Here is a 17,539-nt window from a genome sequence, read left to right as displayed (position 1 = left end):
CCTCAGGATGTTCTGCTTCACCTCAATTGAGAGTTCCTTAGACCGCATGTTGTCTGGTCACAGCAACAGCTTCCAAATGCAAGACCACACACCTGTAATCAACCCCAGACCTTTTAACTACTTCATTGATTACAGGTTAACGAGGGAGACGCCTTCAGAGTTAATTGCAGCCCTTAGAGTCCCTTGTCCAATTACTTTTGGTTCCTTGAAAAAGAGAAGGCTATGCATTACAGAGCTATGATTCCTAAACCCTTTCTCCGATTTGGATGTGAAAACTCTCATATTGCAGCTGGGAGTGTGCACTTTCAGCCCATATTATATATATAATTGTATTTCTGAACATGTTTTTGTAAACAGCTAAAATAACAAAACTTGTGTCACTGTCCAAATATTTCTGGACCTAACTGTATATATGTGTGTATATGTATGTATGTATGTGTGTGTATATATATATATATACTTTTTTCATTTTCAACTGTGCACGCGCCCCTGCCGCTCAATCTTTTCCTCAGTGTCTGCAATAAAATGGCACCAGAGATCACGGTACACGCATGCCTGGAATCCAGCACATTTTTTTTTATGAATGCATCATTACTGTGGCAATGTGCAAGCACCACCAAGAGAAGCAATGGCTACATTTAAATAAATAAAATGGGGCATGGCATAGAGGACGCAGGAGGAGGAATTACAGTGAGGACCTGACCCACAAAGGCCGCCCCCAATGCACACATCAATCAAAGGTGCAGTGCATTTCTGGAACTTTGATTACATATGTGACGCCCTGGCAAAACCAGGTTGTCACAGGAGACTGCATCCATCCTACAGAGGCAGGACTCTCTCCTCCTTGCCTACCAACACAACCCACACACAGGTACAAAACCAGCCACGAAGCCTAGTCACCTCCCCAAGGAAAATAGGGACACACTAGTGGACGGGGCCAGGCAGATGGTGACACCCACCTAGGGATTCGGAGGTGACAGGGGAGGAAATACAACAGATTAGTCTGGAGAGAGGAAGTGAGAGGAGTGAAGTGGTAGTCGGGGGTTGTAGCTCCCGAACTACCTGAGCTGACTAGGTGGCAGACGGCAGAGCAGGGCCACAGGCGATGGAGATCCGGTCGCAGGAGACCTTAAGTGGACTGGGGCATGGTTGTAGCCTGCCGGCACCGACAGCAGGGAATCTGGTCCAAAGGCCATGCACAGTCAGGGTGCCTGGACCCTAGTGCGAGGACAGCTTCAAGCCCCTTGTCAATTAGCCAGCAGAGGACAAGATTCCACGTCTTGTCCCTCCAGCGAGCCCAGATAGAGCGAGATGGAAGCCCATCGCGGGGGATAGGGCGTCTGCAAGTGCCTGAAAAAATCCCAAGGGTCAGATCTCGCTGGCAACATCTCCCACAGCAAAGACACCGGGAGCGGACTTTCCCATTTTATGTGGACTAGTCAACACAGAAGACAAAACACTGAAGTGCAGGAGGATGGGCCCCTGTCCTGTCAACCGGTATGCGGGACCCGAGCACACCCCTCCGGAGGCTACCAGTATCCGGCACTTGGTTTACTACTTGGACTTTGTGTGGTTTATTCAACAGTGAGTACACCGGTGTCATCTGGTCCAGCCTGCAGACGGCGCTCCAGCACTGCACATCACCTACACCTGCGCCCCGGGACAACACCTCCCCTACCCATGGAGGGGATACCATCCTGCTGCCCCGCTCCATCAGCCCCAGGCGCCCCATATAACGGCAGCGGCGGTGTCACCAAACTATCACCGCAACCCACGGGTGGCATCACTGACAAACTCTTCCCCGGTAAATACCACCTTTATTAAGTTGTGGGCGACGGGCTGCTGCATGAGCCCCGGATCCGGTTGCCACTCGCGCCACAGCCACGATCCCGGATCCGAGCGCCTCGGGTAGCTCTCCACTGATTTGCCCTGTGCCCCCGCCCATGACACATATATTTCAGCAATCAAGCATCCAATCTTTCAACAAAAGATATGCATAGATTCAGCATCCTAGTGCCAGTATGGCACTGCTTTAACTTTGTATAGCAAAATACTGGTGGTTGGTGTCACGGTTCTTCTGTGCAGAGCATCTTGCACACTAGGAGGTGCTCTGCTGCGCTTTCCTGCACTACTGAGCTGGCAGTGACACGATTCCTCTGTGCAGAGCATCTTGCACATTAGGAGATGCTCTGCTGTGTTTTCCTGAGCTAATGAGCTGGCAGGATTCCATGCTGGTTCTGGGAGGTGCTGATTACTCAGGTGTTCCATCTTCATGGTAATTTCCCAGGCTTCTTTACTGAGCATGCTCCCCCAGAACCTTGCCAGTTGTATATTCTGGATCAGTTGTTGTGCTGTTGGCCTGTGTTTTTGCATGTGTTTGGATCTTTGATTCGTGACCCCGGACTGTTGTTTTGACTCCTCTTTGCCTGCTCCCTGTTCTTGTTGTGACCTCCTGGCTTTTGACCTCGGACCGTTACCAGACCATGTCTCAGTTTTCTCCCTGAATCTATTTCGTACCCTCCTGGAATTCTGATCCTCAGATTGTGACCTCACTACGCTTCTGTGTACTCCCTGTATCCATACGTCTCCACCTGTTACCAGACCCCGGCTTGCCTGACTACTCTTCCGTCTGTACTATCCGTAAGTAGTGACTTGCATTACCGTTGGTTCCATTTAATTAATAGAGATGATGATTCCTCTGATTGCATACAGAACAGTGGTGCACGGTTTTTGCTGCAGCTAGTATCAAAACACATTTCTGTCAGTTGTGATCAGGTGATTTACAATACCCAGCACATTGTATTTGGTCATTTATTTCACTCTACGTGCTTGCCATGCTGGGTGGTGTTATAGTCATACCTTACAGTCTTCCTGATAATCTAGATTAATTGATAGTTTTGTGTGAAATAATGAACTATTAGAAGTTCTGGATAATGAGATTCTGGTTTTAAAGCAGTTTCAGTGTTTTCTTTGGGTATTTTTAATGTTTGTGCTTTCTATGATATTCCTTTGGGTGTCTCTGGACATGTTCAGGTTGTCGTTTTGAGTTTTTATAGTCTTTTCTACTTTCCTATAATACTGGGAGTAGGCTGGTTCTTATTCCTGAAATATATAACTTTGTATAATCACGGAAAAAAGCTTAGTCTAGATTGATGTATGTGAAATTAGGAGTGTTGCCATCCTGTATAATGCTGAGAAATGCTGAGATGTGAGGTGATTCATTTCCTGCCTGCAACATGTTCTTAAGATTTTTGACATTTTCTTTCTTGCCTTTTTCCCGTAATTATTCTTTTAGATGAATTATAGAAATCTACATTTTATAAAGGCTTAATGTTATCCAGTCAGTAGTGTTCTAGTAAATCTGCACCTACAAACTAGAACTGTTCCCCAACCAAAATATTTAAGAGTTAAGGCCCTGTCACACACAGAGATAAATCTGCGGCAGATCTGTGGTTGCAGTGAAATTGTGGACAATCAGTGCCAGGTTTGTGGCTGTGTACAAATGGAACAATATGTCCATGATTTCACTGCAACCAGAGATCTGCCAAAGATTTATCTCTGTGTGTGACTGGGCCTTTACTTGGACAACGCCTCCTTAATCCCGTAAAGACAGAGCGATTTTTGCTTTTTGCGTTTTAATTTTTCCTCCCCCTCTTCCAAGAGCCATAGCTTTTTTATACTTCTGCGCACTAACCTGTATGAGGGCTTGTTCTTTTTGGGACTAGTTTTACTTCTCAATGACATCATCCATTTCATCATACAGTGTATTGTAAATTAAGGGAAAAAAAATTCAGTTCATTTTTATTTTTGTTTGTTATATTTATTCTGCAGTAAAAATGACATGTAAATGTAATTATCTAGGTCATTATAATTACGACAATAACAAACTTACATTTTTCAATTTATTTTTTTTTTATGTAAGTGGTGTCAAAACTTTCAGAAATTTAAAAATCAACATCTTGTTTGAGTTGCCATTTTTCAAAACATGTAATTATACCATATTTTTTGTTTTATAAGATGCACTGGATTATAAAACGCACCCCAAATTTAGAGATTAAAAAAAAAAAAATAAATTAAAAAAAATTGGGTCTGTCTTATACTCTCGTGGTGTCTTACCAGAGGGGGGGCGGTAGCGGTGGTGGGGCAGAGGTAGTGCTGGAGTAGGGCAATACTGCAGGCACTGCAGTGGGGGCTGTGCTGGCTGCGGTGGGGACTGTGCTGGCTGAGTGGAGCAGGCCAGTGCGGCAAATGTCACAGATGCTCTGTCGGCGGTGCGGTCTTCAAAGAAAGGGTGCCCGGAGTTGGCGCGCGCGCAGATTGAGCTCTCGGCTCAATGACAAGCCAAGATCTAATCTGAGCATGCGCCACCTCCGGGTGCCATTTTCCTTAATTCCGCTGCTGGGAATGGGCTGGAGGAGGCTTGTGTGCAGATGAGATCTTGAGCCGAGAGCTTCATCTGGATACGCGCTGACTTCGGGCGCCATTATTTGAAGCCTGCACCACCCACAGAGCATCTCACCTGCCGCACCGCCCTGCGCCACACAACCCCCACCGTAACTAGCACAGCTCCCATCACAGCCCCTACCACAGACATCACAGCACCCATTCTCCTTCTCCCGGTAAACTACATTCACATTATAAGACGCACCCCTCATTTTCCTCTCAAATTTTTGAGAGGAAAAGTGCGTCTTATAATCCAAAAAATATGGTAATTTTTCGCTTAGTGGAGCCGAGGGCTTGTCTTTTGTGTGGTGACGTTTATGGAGTTTTTTTTTTGTTACACTATAGTGGGTTATATACAATGCTTTGATCACTTCTTGCATTTCTTTGTCTTTGAGTTGCAGCAACTAAAACCCCACAATTCTGGACTTCTTAGATCATATTTTTTTGGACATAATACCAAGTGTGTATTTTTTATTTTGCATTTCTTTATTGTTTTACTGGGAAAAAGGGGTGACTCAAATTATCTTTTTTGATATTTTTAGTTTTTACTATATTTGGAGATTTCAGCTTGCAATTGTTTGATCAATTCTATTACATATAGCAATGCACCAATACTTCTGTATATAGTAAAAATCACTATCCTCCCTGAGGTCACATGCTGGGCATCGCAAAAAAGATCACATGACAGTGATGATCACATCACAGAGAAGCCGAAGGCTGATTGCACTGCTTAACCCCTTACCTCCAATGCCCGTTTTCAGCTCTCTAACAACGCAAAATTTTATAATTTTATATTTCTGGCTACTGTCAATTTATGTGGTTCTAACTCTGGAAGCTTTAACAGATCGCAGTAATTCTGAGAATGTTTTTTTTTTTCATGACACATTGTGTTAAATGTAGGTTGAAACGTTTTACATTTATTTATGAAAGTATCGGACTTTTGGTGAAAATTTAGCAATTTTCAAACTTTGAATTTTTATGCCCTTAAATTAGAGAGTTATGTCACACAAAATAGTTAACAAATAACATTTCCCACATATCTACTTTACATCGGCATCACTTTGAAACCTACTTTTTTTGTTTTGAAATTAGAAGTTTTAAAAGATTATCAGCAATTTCTCATTTTTCTAACAAAATTTACGAAACCAGTTTTTTAGGGACCTTATTTAAAGTGACTTTGAGAGGCCTATGTGACAGAAAATACAAAAAAGTGACACCATTTTTAAAACTGCACCCCTCAAACTGCTCAAAACAACTTCCAAGAAGTTCCTGCTTCACAGGATTTAAAACAATGTGTAAGGAAAAAAATGAACATTTTAGTTTTTGAAAAATATTACTTTTGCATTTTTATAAGTGAAAGAGGAGAAAATGGACCATACAATTTGTTCTGAAATTTGTCATGAGTAAGCTAATACGCCATAGGTGGGGGAAAACAATTGTTTGGGTGCACATCAGGGCTCGGAAGGGAAGAGCACAATTTGACTTTTGGAGCGCAAAATTGGCTGGAATAGATAGCGGACAATATCTCATTTTTTCAAAGCCCCGATTTGCCTAAACAGTGGAAACCTCCCACAGGTGACCCCCATTTTAAAAATGGCATAGCAATCAATAACATCTCTACAAAGATCTTAAATAACCCAGTATTCGATAGAACAAATAGACATCCAATCCTAAGTGAGTATAATAACTCTACCTGAAGATATACCCAGGAGGAGAGGACCTATCAAAACCAAATACCATGTACTATTTGCTGTTTTGGACAAAATAAAGCTTGCACATGATGGCGGATATAACACCCAGCGATACGCGTGTCGCTCCATTCGAGCTTCATCAGGGGAAGAGGGTAGCCTCTTATACTCACTTAGGATTGAATGTCTATTTATTCTATCGAATACTTATTTAAGATCTTTGTAGAGATGTTACTTGATTGCTATGCCATGTATATTACTTGCTGATGTAACTCTTTACTATACACTAGTTTTGGACAATATGGCTTTTTGTGTACATATGGGTATTGGCATTTGAGATAATAGAACATCTGGATAAATGATTTTTTGATTACTGTTGTGGTATTGTGCAAATATTACACCTTTGTGCTCTGTGAATTATTGTATGGATTTAATTACTATTCCACGTATTTAATGCTTAGAATACACATGATGGTTGGTTATTGTTTTTTAATGGAGTCAAATCAATAAATTCAGTATTTTTATGTACATTTTATGAGTTGAGTGCTCCTTGGCCCATATCTTTTCTCCCTCATAACTTAGTTTCCTATGGGCTAGCACCCTCACAGCTACTTGTGATTAATATTACTGCTGTGCATTCCAATTTTCTTGGCCCATTTTAAAAACTTGACCCTTCAAAGAATTTATCTAGAGATGTGATTATAATTTTGATCCCACACTTACTTCACAGAATTGTATAACGTTGAGCCATGAAAATATAAAAAATACATTTTTTTTCTCACATAAATGTTGCTTTATCCCCAAATTTTTCATTTTTACAAGGGATAACAAGAAAAAAATGACCATTTAATATGTTGTGTAATTTCTCCTGAGTACACTGACGACCTCATATGTAGTGGGAAACTACTGTTTGGGTTCATGGTAGGGATTTCGAAGGGAAGGAGAATTTTTTTTACTGTTGGAGTGCAAATTTGGCTGAAATAAATTGAGGAGACCATGTTGTGTTTGCTGAGCCCCTGATATGTTTAAACAATGGAAAAACCCCACAAGTGACACCATTTTGGAAACTACACCACTCAAGGAATTTAATTTAGTGTTGTACACCTTGAACCAACAGGAGCCTCACAGAATTTGTTAACATTAGGCACAAACATGTTGCTTTTTGCCTCCAATTTTTAATTATCCTAAGGATAAAAGGAGAACATGAGCCATAAAATTTGTTATTCCATTTCTCCTGGGAACATCAAAACTCCATATTTAGTGGGAAAATACTTTTTGGGCACCCTGCAGGATTCAGAATGTCAAGAGCACTCTTTGAATTTTATAGCTTCATTTTGTCTGCAATAGATTGCAGACACCATGTGACATTTGAATAGCCCCTGACATGTCAACCCCCCCTCCCACAAGTGACCCCATTTTGGAAAATACACCTCTTGAGGAATTTATCCAGGTGTATAGTGAGCATTTTTCACCCTCAGGCAATTCACAGAATTTTATAACATTGGCCTGAGTAAATGAAAATTTCCCATTTTTTTCCAGTGCAATGTTGTTTTTGGCCCCAATTTTTTAATTTTCAAAAAAGTAATAGGAGAAAATGAATGGTACAATTTGTTACACAATTTCTCCTGAGTTTGCCAATACCTCATATGTGGTTGAAAACTACTTTTGAGGCACGGTGCAAAGCTCAGAAGGGAAAGAGCACCATATTGCACTGCAGATTTTGGTGGAATGGTTTGAGGGCACAATGTCACATTGTCCCACACGTGCTAGAAAAGCAGATTTTTCCACCATAAGGGAACTTATTTTACAAAGTACACTCCTCAATGAATTTATCTAGGGGTGCAATGGGCATGTTGAGTCCACATGTGCCTTACAGAATTTTATACCATTGGGTGCTGAAAATGAATAATTACATTTTTATCACTAAATTGTTTTTAGCCTCAGCTTTTAATTTTTATAATGGCTAATAGGAAAAAATGGACCCCGTAGTTTGATATGCAATTTCTCCTGAGTGCGCCAATACCCTACATATAATCAAGAAACTAGTTTTTAGGCACAGTGGAAAGCTCAGGCAGTGCTTATTTTGCTGGAATGGTTTGTGGGTGCCATGTTACAGGGGCAGAGCCCCCCCATAAGTGACCTAATTTTATAAAATACACTTCTGTATCAATTCATCTAAGAATGCAGTGATCATATTGACAGGTGTGTTGCAGAATCTTATACCATTGGGCAGTAAAAAAAAAAATTACATTATTACCACGAAAATTGAATTTTAACCCCAGATTTTACATTTTCCCATGGGAAAATGGGTAACAATGGCACCAAAATGTATCCCACAATTTCTCCTGAGCATGGCAATACACAATATATGGTTGTAGAGTACTGCTTAGCCACACGGTGAGCCTTGCAAGGGAGGGAAGGAGCGCTATTTGACCCTTAGAGCATAGATTTTCCTAGAATAGTATGCAGACACCATATACAGAGCCCCTAATTGCCAGAAGAGCAGAATTCACCCTCAAGTGTCTCCAGTTTAGAAATGACACCTGTCTGTAAATTTATCCACAGGTCTAGTGACTATTTTGACTCCATGGGTGTTTTCCAGAAGCAAGCAGCAATGGATGTTGCTGAGTGAAAATTACAAATCTGCTATTATAGTGCCCTTAGCTTCTGGAGAAACACACCCCGTAAATTAAGAGGGCTCTCCTTTCTACCGAAATGCAAAACGTGGATGCTATATGTAGTTTAGACATACTGTCGGGCTAAGAAGAGAGCAATGTATTTGGATTTGGGAGTGCAGATTTGGCTGGATTTCTTTCTGGAGGAAGCCATGGTGCTTTTTCAGAGCCTTTGGGTTGCCTGTAACATAGAAGCCTGTGTTATTTCCATTGACAGATGACATACATGACTGGGGACTTTTTGAGTTGAAGCTTTACATATTATTGTATCACATTTATCCTGTACTCTACCCTGAGCACTTACTTGATAGTATACTTCTACATTTCCGAATGACGTCATTCAGATGACACCCCGAAAGGGACCATTGACTATATAAAGGCAGCAGAGTTACTCTGGACTCCGTTTCATTTCTGTTCATCGGTGTCCATCTTTTCAGAAGTGCACAAAATTATGGCCAACCACGCTTTTATAGACACTTAAAAAGACAGACAACACTGGAATATAGGCCATAGAAAGTCCTCAGTGTCTCTATCTGCCTCATTATAATGAATGTTCTCTTCGGGGTTTCATCTGAATCCCGAATTTCCAAGATTTACACGTAAACCCCTGTGCAAGTGTTCAGTGTTGAGCACAGGATAAATGTGAGCCGATCTTTAGTGTGATCTTTGGGAGGAAAGATAAACAAATCAACAGCAGGTGCATAGGACTAGTTTCTTCATACAGCAGTCGCCTTGAAGCTGTCAACACTAACAAAGGCTTTTGTACAAAGTATTTATAGAAATTCATGTCAATAGCACCTTTAGAAATATATTTACTTAGAAAATTGGTGACATGTTCAATACTTATTTCAGTAAAGGGAGATTTATGGCACACTTGAAAAAATGTGTGCTCAAGAAGGGTTCAAACCGATCAATAAATAAAAGAGGAACTTGGCCCTCAAATACTTATTTCACCTAATTTATCTCTGCTCATCTTTATATAGCATTACAATGCCTCCCTACTCACTGTACTATGCCCTCCCGTTTGCACTTGAAACATATGGGGCCAGAATAATGGTGCCTATTTATCCTTTGTTTAAAAGAACTGAGAACAATTTTTTTTATCTCTACTGGCTAACACGGTACAAAGATATATTTTACTTGTATTTAGCCTTTGTAATTTAACATCCTATATGCATTATTTTTTTTAGATAATTTTTTTTTTTTGCTAGTAAAGTACATATTTTTACTATACCATTTAGGCTATACCTCTTCATCTCTTTATTGGTTTTCCATATGGCAGTAGTAGTAGTAGTAGTAGTATGTATTCAATTGTCTTGTAATAAACATATTATTTTTGAGTAGAGACTTGATGTACCTGTCAGAAGAAATCTATCATAAAAGCAATATACAAGTCAGGTTAGAAGTGCACTGGGGTGTGAGTGAGCCTTTGGACTTCTTCTTCTAAATGCAGTGACACATTCCAGTGCACTTTAAACCTGATTTGCATATGGCTCCTACACTACGGTAGACTTCTCATGATGGGTACATCGGATCTTTACAAGAAAGGCATCATTTTTATTAGAAGACATGCACCTACACAGCCATACTACTACTTCCGTATGTAACCATATACGTTTCCTTTAAATACACAATTAAAGGGAATCTGTCAGCAGTTTTTTGCTACCTCATTTGAAAGTAGCATAAGACAGGCAAAGAAATTCGGAATCTAACGATGTATCACTTAGATTACTGGCTGCAGCCATTCTGACAAAGTGAAAGATATTATTTTTAGCATGTAGCAGAGCTCTAGGATCTGCCCCCACCCACACCAGGCTTTCTGTTTACATTTCCATAGACAGAAGCTGCTAATAAAAGAATGGGGCGGAGTACAGATCACACTGCTGAGACCCACTAGTGATAAAGTTAAGAGGCTTAAACTAACATTCCATGTAAACAAAAACAGACTTTGAGATAAGAGATTGCTGGCTGTAAACTTCATTTTAACTCATACAGCATGCTGGATTCAGATTACATAGCAAAAACGTGCTGACAGAGTCCCTTTAAATAAACCTCTCAATTTACAAATTAAAGTACATTTATCTTAAAATGAGATTAAATTCCTCACAACCCTAAATATTGTTGTGAAGGGACAATAGCCCTTTCTTCTGCTCTTTCTGCAGTATGATTAACCAGAATGTCCTTAACCAGTATTGGTTCTAGTAAAGCAAAAATATGCTTGTAAAATGTAATACAGAGACTCAAATAAATCAAAGTGATCACAAAAGCATTTGTTTATTTGTACATTATGGAGAATGTTTCTGTTAGGAAAAAAAAAGGTATGTGAACAACAAAGTATTTGACGATGAACAGCTGGCCATGCAGAACGTGGGTTGCGTGAGAAACACTCTGAGATCCCTATAAAATTCATGTAATATAAAAAGGCGTTTTTTTGAAAAAACTAAAAAAAATTAAATCAATAACTAAACAAATAATATTTTATAGGTATTTTTTGCATATTATGTTTTATTTCTCATTTTAGTTTCAATTTATAGAAAAATCCAGAAAACTGTTCATACATATTTAGCGCTGCTTTTTTATCAGACTGGCTTGAGAAGAAATTATTCTTTGCAGTCCTGTAAGATTTTTATCCTCAGTTGATTTAGTTTACATTTGATTTTTGTTTTGTGGATTTTGTTCCCTTTCACACCTATTTATTTGTTATATGTTAGACACTTACTTGTTTTTAATTTTTCCCATCATCCCTCTTTTCAGATTGCTAACTTTAACCTATTTCCTGATCCATTGCTGACGCCCCTGTGACCCATGTCTGAAGTCCTCCAAGGTTAGAATCCCTTCAGCGTATACTGTTTGGTGTCTCACGCTCTTTTTGCTTTCCATATGTTTACTCGTTATTTGTCTTTTATTTCATTCCACTTATTTCATTTTAACATTTTGTGTACTTTTATCTTTAGTTAGAAAAACCCTTACTCATATTTTTATCATATTGAAGTGTGAACATCTTTTCTAAACATTACTCGTCAAAACTTCTATTCTTTTTATCCAGTGTTCCCAGTCTGATCATTACAGCAGATCTGTTCCCAGACTTCACTATACATTATTCACTACTCACTCTGCAGCTGTCAGTCAGGCTGGGTGGGTAGAGACTGACTAAATTGGACTCACTCTTTGCCTGGATGTATAAAATGCTCCTTTTAATATCAAAATTATACAGCTATTCTGAAATGGATTATCAAAGTAAGTACAACTGCCTCATCTGGTCCTAAAGAGTTCTTTATTAATGTATGCAGTTTTTATTGTTAAATCTAGTGACAGATCTTTTGTACATAACCCCAACAGGCCATATTGTGAGAATTTCCATAAATGCAATACTCTGTTTAGAATACCATTTTCAGAGTTCCTTTAAAGGGGCCATGAGTTACTAGAGGGTGGGGCCCCCTGGGTGGGGGATGACTGATTAGAGGGTGTGGTCTCCTGGGGGTCATGAGTTACTAGAGGGTGGGGCCCCCTGGGGGTGATGACTGATTAAAGGGTGGGGTTCCTTGGGAGCATGAGTTATTAGAGGATGTGGTCCCCTGGGGGTCATGAGTTATTTGATGGTGGGGTCCCCTAGAGGTCATAAGTTATTAGAGGATGGAGTCCCCTAGGGGTCATGAGTTATTAGAGGGTGAGGTCCCCTAGAGGTCATGAGTTGTTAGAGCATGGGGTCCCCTGGGGGTCATGAGTTATTAGTGGGTAGGGTCCCCTGGGGGTTATGATTTATTAGAGAGTTGGGTCTCCTGGGGGTTATGAATTATTGGAGGGTGGGTCTCCTGGGGGTCATGAGTTATTAGAGGTTGGGTCCCCTGTGGGCTCATGACTTATTAGAGGGTGGGGTAACCTAGGGGTCATGCCTTATTAGAGAATGGGTCTCCCTGGTCAAGAAACCTCTCAATCAGCCAAATTATGAAGTAATTACAAATCTCTCAAGTACCATTTGTGTCAGCTCATGTGGGCAGCACAGTGGCTCAGGGGGTAACACTGTTGCTTTGCAGCGCATGGATCCTGACTTCAAATCCCACTAAGGACATCATCTGCAAGGAGTTTGTATGTTCTCCGCATGTTTGTGTTTCCTCCGACATTCCAAAAAATATCTGATAGTCAATGTAGATTGTGAGCCCCAATGGGGACAGCAATGATGATGTCTGTAAAGCACTGATGACTTAATGGCACTATATAAGTGAGTAAAATAAATAATTTAATAATGGTATAGTCAATCAGTGCAAATGACCAAGGCAAAAGTGGGCTACCTATATGTGCATTATTCGGTGCCCCACTATGATGCAGTATGCCTCCTATATAAGCAGAAAAAGTGTTGAAAATGCTGGTAAGTTGGCTGCACCCAATTACTCTAAAATGCCATGTATCTTGTATATCTTCTAAGGCAGGGTTTCCCAACTCCAGTCCTCAAGGCACACCAACAGTGCATGTTTTCAGGATTTCCTTTGCATTGCACTGCTGTTGGAACCAGCACCTGGGCAGGTAATTTCATTAACACCTGTGCAATACTAAGGAAATCTCAAAAACCTGCACTGTTAGTGGGCCTTGAGGACTGGAATTGGGGACCTCTGTTCTAAGGGACAGGTTAAGGTTCAAAAAACAAAGCAAATCATAAATTAAAATATGTGTATGGCATTCAAAGACGTACATTGTTTTCATTGTTTCAGACACTGCAGTAATTCGTCTTGAAAGGACATATATTGTGTTGAGTTTTCAATCAACAAAAGCCAAATGTCTTTGACTCAGTTTAGTATGAAGGAGAGGGAGAGCTAATTTAGTTTGTAACATTTTTAGAAAATATAGGGGAAGTTAATCAAGAATAGTGTTTTGTTTGCCACTCTTAATCCAAGATTTGCTTTCAGCTGTCGAGGCTCCATAGTTAGAAATCTGCTACAGTCATTGCCTGGAGCACATTTATGCTATATGGTAATTTAAGCCATTGTGTGCTGTAAATTAAAGTTAACTTGTGGGGTCATGATAGGTCACATCAAAAGATGAGCGAACCCAAGGTTCGATGGCCGTACCAAACACAGACTTTCCAAAAAGAAACAGTTTGGGTTTGGGGTTCGACTGCTTTACGTATGAACACCGCTCATGCGAACATCGCTGTGTTCGGGTACACTCTGTGCTTAGCCCAGTGTGAGCCGCTTGCAGTTTCCGAACGGCGCGCACTGGGGGTAACAACACTGTGATCGGATGTAATGTGGCCACCCGCACCCGAAACTGCTCGGCTTATGGCTGGCTGCATGTGGGCGAAGACCCGAATTGCCCAATTAGTGACTTCTATTGGGGTTCAGGACAAATCCGGGTCCTAAACCAGACTTTATCTAAAGTCCGGATGAACCCACCAAACCGATCTTTAACAGGTCCGCTCATAGGTCTATGTTCGAGTTCAGGGGATCTCAACTGTTAACCTTTTTCTTCTGGGACCTCAACAGATAGACTAAGCTGGTACCTGGGCTTCACAATTAGTGGTCCAAGGTTATACCAAAAATGAACTGGTGTGCCTGGGCCAACCAGAGGAAACTATTCTGAGGGTCTATGATCAATCTATACAGAGCACTTCCACAACATGGTTGTGCACACAGCTCAGAATGTTGCCCCCGGAGGACTTTCCAGTACTTGAATGAGCCAGTGCAACATACATGCATAGACTACAGTTAGGTCCAGAAATATTTGGACAGTGACACAATTTTCGCGAGTTGGGCTCTGCATGCCACCACATTGGATTTGAAATGAAACCTCTACAACAGAATTCAAGTGCAGATTGTAACGTTTAATTTGAAGGTTTGAACAAAAATATCTGATAGAAATTGTAGGAATTGTACACATTTCTTTACAAACACTCCATATTTTAGGAGGTCAAAAGTAATTGGACAAATAAACCAAACCCAAAAAAAATATTTTTATTTTCAATATTTTGTTGCGAATCCTTTGGAGGCAATCACTGCCTTAAGTCTGGAACCCATGGACATCACCAAACGTTGGGTTTCCTCCTTCTTAATGCTTTGCCAGGCCTTTACAACCGCAGCCTTCAGGTCTTGCTTGTTTGTGGGTCTTTCCGTCTTAAGTCTGGATTTGAGGAAGTGAAATGCATGCTCAATTGGGTTAAGATCTGGTGATTGACTTGGCCATTGCAGAATGTTCCACTTTTTTGCACTCATGAACTGCTGGGTAGCTTTGGCTGTATGCTTGGGGTCATTGTCCATCTGTACTATGAAGCGCCGTCCGATCAACTTTGCGGCATTTGGCTGAATCTGGGCTGAAAGTATATCCCGGTACACTTCAGAATTCATCCGGCTACTCTTGTCTGCTGTTATGTCATCAATAAACACAAGTGACCCAGTGCCATTGAAAGCCATGCATGCCCATGCCATCACGTTGCCTGCACCATGTTTTACAGAGGATGTGGTGTGCCTTGGATCATGTGCCGTTCCCTTTCTTCTCCAAACTTTTTTCTTCCCATCATTCTGGTACAGGTTGATCTTTGTCTCATCTGTCCATAGAATACTTTTCCAGAACTGAGCTGGCTTCATGAGGTGTTTTTCAGCAAATTTAACTCTGGCCTGTCTATTTTTGGAATTGATGAATGGTTTGCATCTAGATGTGAACCCTTTGTATTTACTTTCATGGAGTCTTCTCTTTACAGTTGACTTAGAGACAGATACACCTACTTCACTGAGAGTGTTCTGGACTTCAGTTGATGTTGTGAACGGGTTCTTCTTCACCAAAGAAAGTATGCGGCGATCATCCACCACTGTTGTCATCCGTGGACGCCCAGGCCTTTTTGAGTTCCCAAGCTCACCAGTCAATTCCTTTTTTCTCAGAATGTACCCGATTGTTGATTTTGCTACTCCAAGCATGTCTGCTATCTCTCTGATGGATTTTTTCTTTTTTTTCAGCCTCAGTATGTTCTGCTTCACCTCAATTGAGAGTTCCTTAGACCGCATGTTGTCTGGTCACAGCAACAGCTTCCAAATGCAAAACCACACACCTGTAATCAACCCTAGACCTTTTAACTACTTCATTGATTACAGGTTAACGAGGGAGACACCTTCAAAGTTAATTGCAGCCCTTAGAGTCCCTTGTCCAATTACTTTTGGTCCCTTGAAAAAGAGGAGGCTATGCATTACAGAGCTATGATTCCTAAACCCTTTCTCCGATTTGGATGTGAAAACTCTCATATTGCAGCTGGGAGTGTGCACTTTCAACCCATATTATATATATAATTGTATTTCTGAACATGTTTTTGTAAACAGCTAAAATAACAAAACTTGTGTCACTGTCCAAATATTTCTGGACCTAACTGTATATATTTAATGTCAATGACATATGCGGATAATACAGTATTTCCTAAAGAACTGAATTTAATTCTGTATAGAGCCATGATATGACAATGTGCATAAGTCCTAATGGCACGTTTTTTTATCTGTTACCCAGGGACAGGGGGCTGATTGATATTTATATGTGGTTTCTTCCACACTGCTGTCAATCTCTATGTAGGTAATCCCTAAGGGTTTCTCATGATTGTTAACTGTAACACTATGTACTCTGACATATTTTTAATTAAAAGGGGAGTTCGATGACAAAGGTTGCAGGTAAAGAAACAATTGCTCAAAGCGCTGGTATGATGATGAGAAATTTTTCTTGCTCAGCAAATGCAAAGACAATGCAAACATTCACCAGAATGTACAAAACATTTTGGGGATCCTCCGAACGTTCTTAAGTAACGTGAAAGAGGGTGGTGGTTCCCCAAACAATACATAATGTGCAAGTGTGCTTAATCCACCACCTCCCATGAGCCAACCATATGAAATATAATGGACTATTCTACTGCACCACATCCGGTACTTGTACAATCTGGTGATGTATGTATTACTATAAACACAGAGAATAAATGGTTGCATATATTGTCTGTTCTGGCTGCCTTTATACAGAGTGTTTCTCTCACTACTTTATCCAGAAAAATAGCTGTAACTTCTAAAAGAGATGATCTATAGTATTGAAATTTGGACTGTACATACTACCGTATGATTCATGAGAAACTGATGTTTTAAGGCAGATGTTGAAATTGTCCACCGTTCACATCCAAGCACGCCTTCACATGCCATTCCATATTGTTGAATGTATTCTGTAGGATATCTGGGGTCAGAGCTTAAATTTCTTCCTATATGTTCTCTCGGAGTGCCTGTGGCTTGTTACTGTACACCCGACCTTTCAAATGACCTCCAAAGGAAAAAATCAGGCAATGTTAAATCAGGCGATCTTAGTGGCCACAGACTGTCATTCTGATAATCGACATGTGACGTGTTACACCATCCTGTTGCGAGTAGCCCATTCCAAGGTCCACATCGTCCAGCTGGTTGACGAAGGTTTGGAAGATTTCCATGTACACTGCTGTTGTCACTGTTGCTTCAAAAAACATTGGGCCAATTAAATGCCGCCTGGAAATGGCACACCAAACACCAACAACTTTTGCTGGATGAAGCAGTGTCTCGGAAAGCTCTTGCGGCTTGTCAGCTGCTCAAATACGGATGTTTTGTGAATTGACGTAGCCACACAGAGGAAGCCAGGCTTTGTCACTTTACCACGTATAGCCCAATATGTTTTCTTCTTCAGCAATGAATGTCTGGAACCACTTACGAAAACAAATTATTTTCTCGTTGACATGTGGAATATGACATGCCTGTCTCC

General features: G+C 40.7%; 1 protein-coding gene across 9 annotated transcripts in view; it reads left to right on the top strand.

Moving 5' to 3' along the window:
• The window catches only part of APBB2 (amyloid beta precursor protein binding family B member 2), a 556,523-nt gene that overhangs the window by 197,669 nt on the left and 341,315 nt on the right, over nucleotides 1-17,539 (top strand). Inside the window, exon 4 of one of the 9 annotated variants that reach the window (XM_075346987.1) lies at nucleotides 11,561-11,630. The exons of the other annotated variants lie outside the window; for them this stretch is intronic. Within the exon in view, the coding sequence (XP_075203102.1) occupies nucleotides 11,612-11,630 (19 nt within the window). The 5' untranslated portion in view covers nucleotides 11,561-11,611. The remainder of the gene's footprint in view (nucleotides 1-11,560; nucleotides 11,631-17,539) is intronic. 9 annotated transcript variants of the gene reach the window in all.

This window comes from Anomaloglossus baeobatrachus, chromosome 1 (assembly GCF_048569485.1).
Source record: "Anomaloglossus baeobatrachus isolate aAnoBae1 chromosome 1, aAnoBae1.hap1, whole genome shotgun sequence".
NCBI classification, from domain to species: domain Eukaryota; kingdom Metazoa; phylum Chordata; class Amphibia; order Anura; family Aromobatidae; genus Anomaloglossus; species Anomaloglossus baeobatrachus.
Note: the sequence above shows the minus strand (reverse complement) of the source record. Positions and strands in the feature narration are given on the sequence as shown.